This window comes from Scyliorhinus torazame, chromosome 7, assembly GCF_047496885.1.
Source record: "Scyliorhinus torazame isolate Kashiwa2021f chromosome 7, sScyTor2.1, whole genome shotgun sequence".
Taxonomy (NCBI): domain Eukaryota; kingdom Metazoa; phylum Chordata; class Chondrichthyes; order Carcharhiniformes; family Scyliorhinidae; genus Scyliorhinus; species Scyliorhinus torazame.
Window position 1 is genome coordinate 61,265,448 of NC_092713.1, and position 6,461 is coordinate 61,271,908.

The following is a 6,461-nucleotide window of genomic DNA, read 5'->3' on the forward strand; positions in this document are numbered from 1 at the left end:
CTCTCAATTGTGCTACCCCTGCTCTTTGCCATGCTCCAAATCCCCCATCCATTCTCCCCGGAACAAACCTATGGTTATTTCTTATCGGGGACTGCACCGAGGCTCCCGTCTTTCCCCTATGCCGTCTCCACTGCCCCCAAATCTTCAATGTAGCCACCACCACCGGGCTTGTGGTGTATTTCTTCGGTGAGAACGGCAACGGTGCCGTCACCATAGCTTGTAGGCTAGTCCCCCTGCAGGACGCCCTCTCCAATCTCTTCCACGCGCTCCCTCCTCTTCTCCCATCCACTTACACACCATTGAAATATTGGCGGCCCAGTAGTACTCACTTAGGCTCGGTAGTGCCAGCCCCCCACTGTCCCTACTACGCTGCAAAAATCCCCTCCTCATTCTTGGGGTCTTCCCGGCCCACACAAAACTCATAATACTCTTCTCGATTCTTTTGAAAAAGCCTTCGTGACCACCACCGGGAGGCACTGAAACACAAAAAGGAATGTCGGAGGACCACCATTTAACCGCCTGCACCCTACCTGCCAGTGACAGGGACACATTTCCCATCTCTTAAAGTCCTCCTCCATCTGTTCCACCAACCGCGTTAAATTAAGCCTATGTAATGTACCCCAATTCTTGGCTAGCTGGATCCCCAAGTACCGAAAGGCCCTTGTTACCTTCCTCAACAGTAAATCCTCTATTTCTCTGCTCTGCTCCCCTGGATGCACCACAAACAACTCACTTTTCCCCCATGTTCAATTTATACCCTGAAACATCCCCAAACTCCCCAAGTATCCGCATTATCTCTGGCATCCCCTCCGCCGGGTCCGCCACATATAGCAACAAATCATCCGCATACAGAGATACCCGGTGTTCTTCTCCTCCCCTGAGTACTCCCCTCCACTTCCTGGAACCCCTCAATGCTATGGCCAGGGGCTCAATCGCCAGTGCAAACAATAACGGGGACAGAGGACATCCCTGCCTCGTCCCTCTATGGAGCCGAAAATAATCAGACCCCCGTCCATTCGTGACCACACTCGCCATCGGGGCCCTACACAGTAACTGTACCCATCTGATATACCCATCTCCAAGCAATCGCCTCAGCACCTCCCACAAATAATCCCACTCCACTCTATCAAATGCTTTCTCGGCATCCATTGCCACCGCTATCTCCGCTTCCCCCTCTGGTGGGGCATCATCATTACCCCTAGCAGCCTCTGTATATTTGTATTCAGCGGTCTCCCCTTCACAAACCCAGTTTGGTCCTCATGAACCACCCCCGGGACACAATCCTCTATCCTCGTTGCCATTACCTTGGCCAGAATCTTAGCGTCCACATTCAGGAGGGAAATAGGCCTATAGGACCCGCATTGCAGCGGGTCTTTTTCCTTCTTTAGGAGGAGCGATATCGTTGCCTCTGACATAGTCGGGGGCAGCTGCCCCCTTTCCCTCGCCTCATTAAAGGTTCTCATCAGTAGCGGGGCCAGCAAGTCCATATATTTCCTATAGAATTCAACTGGGAATCCGTCTGGTCCCGGGGCCTTCCCCGCCTGCATGCTCCCAATCCCTTTCACTACTTCCTCCGTCTCAATCTGTGCTCCCAGTCCCGCCCTCTCCTGCTCCTCCACCTTAGGAAATTCCAGCTGATCCAGAAGCACATCATTCTCTCCTTCCCATCGGGGGCTGAGCTTCATATAATCTTTCATAAAATGCCTTGAACACTCCATTCACTCTCTCCGCTCCCCGCTCCATCTCTCCCTCCTCATCTCTCACCCCCCCTATCTCCCTCGCTGCTCCCCTTTTCCTCAGTTGGTGGGCCAGCAACCTGCTCGCCTTCTCCCATATTCGTACTATACACCCTGTGCCTTCCTCCATTGTGCCTCTGCATTACCCGTAGTCAACAAGTCAAATTCTACATGTAGCCTTTGCCTTTCCCTGTACAGTCCCTCCTCCGGTGCCTCCGCATATTGTCTGTCCACCCTCAGAAGTTCTTTCAACAACCGCTCCTGCGGTTTCCCTACCCTCCTGCTTTCCTTTATGTGCCCTAATAGATATCAGCTCCCTCTAACCACTGCCTTCAGCGCCTCCCAGACCACTCCCACCTGAACCCTCCCCTATCATTGAGTTCCAAGTACCTTTCAATACACCCCCTCACCCTTAAACACACACCCTCATCTGCCAATAATCCCATGTCCATTCTCCAGGGTGGATGCTGTTCTTTTTCCTCCCCTATCTCCAGGTCCACCCAATGTGGAGCGTGATCCGAAATAGCTATAGCCGTGTACCCCGTCCCCGTCACCTTCGGGATCAGTGCCCTTCCCAAAACAAAAAAGTCTATCCGTGAATAAACTTTGTGGACATAGGAGAAAAACGAAAACTCCTTACTCCTAGGTCTACTAAATCGCCAGGGGTCTACTCCTCCCATCTGCTCCATAAAGTCCTTAAGCACATAGCTGCAGCTGGCCTCCTTCCGGTCCTGGACCTCGATCTGTCCAGCCCTGGGTCCAGCACCGTATTAAAATCTCCACCCATTACCAACTTCCCCACCTCTAGGTCCGGGATACGTCCTAACATACGTCTCATAAAGTTGGCATCCTCCCAGTTCGGGGCATATATGTTCACTAAGACCACCGCCTCCCCTTGCAATTTGCCACTCACCATCACGTATCTGCCCCCACTATCCGCCACTATGGTCTTTGCCTCAAACATTACCCGCTTCCCCACTAGTATAGCCACCCTCTTGTTTTTTGCGTCTAGCCCCGAATGAAACACCTGCCCCACCCATCCTTTGCGTAGTCTGACCTGGTCTATCAGTTTCAGATGCGTCTCCTGCAGCATCACCACATCTGCCTTAAGTTTCTTTAGGTGTGCGAGTACCCGTGCCCTCTTATCGGCCCGTTCAGCCCTCTCACATTCCACGTGATCAGCCGGGTTGGGGGCTCTTTACCACCACCCCCCCCCCCCCCCCCCCCCCCCCCCCCCTTGTCGACTAGCCATCTCCTTTTTCAATCCAGCTCCTCACCCGGTTCCCACGTAGCCGTATCTCCCCCCAACGGCGCCCTCCCGCCCCGACCACCCCACCCCATACCAGCTCCCCCTTCTCCCCAGCAGCAGCAACCCAGTTAACCCCCCCCCCCCCCCTGCTAGATCCCTCACTAGCGTAATTGCACCCCCCATGTTGCTCCCAGTAGTCAGCAAACTCCGGCCGACCACGGCGTCCCCCCGTGACCTCGGCTCACACTGTGCGAGGCCCCCTCCTTCCTGCTTCCCTGTTCCCGCCATGATTACCATAGCGCGGGAACAAAGCCCGCGCTTCCCATTTGGCCCTGCCCCCAATGGCCGGTGCCCCCAGCTCCTCATCCTCCCTCCCCCCCCTCCCCCACGACATGTGGAAGAGAGAAAAGTTACAGGGTCGCAGGATTAACAACTTGGGAAATCATCTCTTCCCCCTTTTCCCCCTCTTCACCCCACATATTCGCCCCACCACTTTGTCCCAAACGTTCTTTTTCTAGCCCGCTTATTCCAGCTTCTCCTCGACAATAAATGTCCACGCCTCTTCTGCCGTTTCAAAGTAGTGGTGTTTCCCTTGATGTGTGACCCACAGTCTTGCCGGCTGCAGCATTCCAAATTTAACCTTCCTTTTGTGCAGCACCGCCTTGGCCCGATTAAAGCTTGCCCTCCTTCTCGCCACCTCCGCACTCCAATCTTGATATACACGGATCACCGCGTTCTCCCACCTACTGCTCCGAGTTTTCTTTGCCCATCTGAGGACCATCTCTCTGTCCTTATATTGGAGAAATCTCACCACTATGGCTCGAGGAATTTCTCCAGCCCTCAGTCTTCGCGCCATAACTCGATAGGCTCCCTCCACCTCCAACGGGCCCGTCGGGGCCTCCGATCCCATTAACGAGTGCAGCATCGTGCTCACATATGCCCCGACGTCCCCCCCTTCTGCACCTTCGGGAAGACCAAGAATCCTTAAATTCTTCCTCCTCGCATTATTCTCCAGCACCTCCAGCCTTTCCACACACCTTTTGTGTTGTGCCTCGTGCATCTCTGTCTTCACCACCAGGCCCTGTATGTCGTCCTCGTTCTCAGCAGCCTTTGCCTTCACGACCCGAAGCTCCTGCTCCTGGGTCTTTTGCTCCTCCTTTAGCCCTTCAATCGCCTGTAATATCGGGGCCAACAGCTCCTTCTTCATCTCCTTTTTAAGTTCTTCCACGCAACGCCGCAGGAACTCTTGTTGGTCAGGGCCCCATATTAAACTGCCTCCTTCCGACACCATCTTGCTTTGTGCTTGCCTTCCTGGCCGCTGCTCTAGAGGATCCACCGCAATCCGGCCACTTTCCCCTCCTTTTTCCATCCGTGTCTGGGGGGGGATTCCCTTCTGGTTTACCGCACAGTGTTTTTAGCCGTTAAAATTGCCGTTGGGGCTCCTATTAAGAGCCCAAAAGTCCTTTCCACCGGGAGCTGCCGAAACGTGCGACTTAGCTGGTCATCGCCGCACCCGGAAGTCAGTAATTATGGTTATTGATCACTCTCTTGAATTAATTAACATTCACCAGCATTATGATTGTGGAACTCTTGCATGAACATCCTGGATAACCACTGTGCTACCGTGCTGCCCCATTGCAGTCCATGATGGAAGCATCGCATGAACATAGTTTCAAAAAATATCAGCAGTGTAATTGTGATTTAATTGTTTCATTCAGTTTAGTTCCCTTTCCCTTTATTAATTCAATTCAAGCTGTTTGTCATTACACTATTAAACTTGAAAAGCAATAAATGATCCATGATTTCTCGGCTGTTTATATTTCATAAACTGGATGAGATTGGGTCAATCTAGGGTGGGAGATGGAGGAATCAGTGAAAACCTGTGACTTGCAGACTAATGAATTGCTGAGTATTTTAATTTGCCTAAAGCTAGAATGGAATTTTCTCCATTTAAGTTGCCAAGTGGATGCTGCACCACTAACTTGTTCAAACTGCCCCTTCAAATAGTGTTCCAGCTTAAAGTAATGATGGGTAACTCAAAAAGTAATATTTTGTTCCATTGCAGGTTGCAGGTCCAGCTCTGCCTTGTGCATAGAGGACAGTAAGAGAATACCAAGAAGAAATTATTCTGATGAAGATGTCAGCGTGGACTTGGAAGGGCTATCTGACAATGCGCCTGAACTAAATCTCAGTGATCTTTCCTGAGTGGTGGAATCTTCGAAAACTGGAGGGGGATATTTCCGATTGTTTCTCATAAAGGCCCATTTAACATTTTCAAAATTATGCTTCTTATTAATATTTAAATCAAAACTATTCATGCCAAAGGCAAGCATTTCTGTCAAGTGTATGATATCCATATACTTTATCTGTGTGTTTTTATAGGTTCTTATGGCTCCAGACCAATGTTAATTAACATTTTTACATTTCAAGTTCTGGTCCCTCTCCGATCTTTTTAAAGACACTTGATGGTACTCCTTTATCAACTGATAACTACTATTAAAACCAACAATCATATTTATAAAGCTACAGCAGAATTTATGAAATTGAGAAATTGTGGATGAAGATTGTGGTGCTGCGCCAATACAATGTGATTCGTGACCTCATGATTTCTCAATCTTAGCTGTGCTTTTGCACAAGATGCTGGAAGAAACATGATGAACATGGCAGAGTTGTTTAGCACCAGGGGAACATTCCGCCTTTCTTTCAGCTATTAAGAAATAGATTAATCATGATAAATTATTAATTGAAAGGCAAAAATTCAAATTAATCTCAATATTTACGTTAATTACTGCTGTGTGCAGCAGAGGTCTAATATCTGAAAGAGTGGGCTAGGTTTCTTAACTATTGAAGAGTTTGGAGAGAAATAGAAGCTTCATCTTGCTAGCTGATTTCGTGTGGCGTTGCACAGTAGTGTACTCTGAATTTTATTAACAGCATTTATGCCAGTGTGCAAGTGACCAAAAATAATTGTCACTGGCAGGCTGCCGGCTGAAGATGGGGCTAGTAGGGCCTTAAACCAATGAGCAGCCAATGTCCCTGGGCAAAGAGCATTCAGTGGATGAGAAGGGATCGTCAATAAGTAGTAAAACCTTGAATGAGCTACTGGGTTAATTCCCAATTACCAGATCCAGTAGTGAGTCTTCCATTTGGCCTTTAATTAGAAAAAAAGAGTCCCATACACATCATAGTAGCTACACTCTCATCACTTTTATCGATGTCTTCAGTCAACTAATTTTGGGGTAATAAAATCTCATCGTAGTTATTCATTTTCAAATTACTTTGCATATTTCTTCTATCTCTCCAGCTGATAGCTAATATTATTTATGTTTAAGAAGGATAGACAATCTTGTCCAGAGAACTGCAGAGCAGCTTAACATAGATGATAGTAGAGATTCCAGTATTCTTCCTATTAAAATCTAGAAACAAAAAATCTGATAATGAATTGTCAATATGGATTTCAAAAGGAAAATGTTGCT

General features: G+C 48.9%; 1 protein-coding gene across 1 annotated transcript in view; it reads left to right on the forward strand.

Annotated features, from left to right (window-relative positions):
- The window catches only part of LOC140426255 (uncharacterized), an 85,452-nt gene extending 79,205 nt beyond the window's left edge, over positions 1 to 6,247 (forward strand). Inside the window, exon 12 of the mRNA XM_072510780.1 lies at positions 5,051 to 6,247. Within this exon, the coding sequence (XP_072366881.1) occupies positions 5,051 to 5,190 (140 nt within the window). The 3' untranslated portion in view covers positions 5,191 to 6,247. The remainder of the gene's footprint in view (positions 1 to 5,050) is intronic.
- The last annotated feature ends 214 nt before the right edge of the window (positions 6,248 to 6,461 follow it).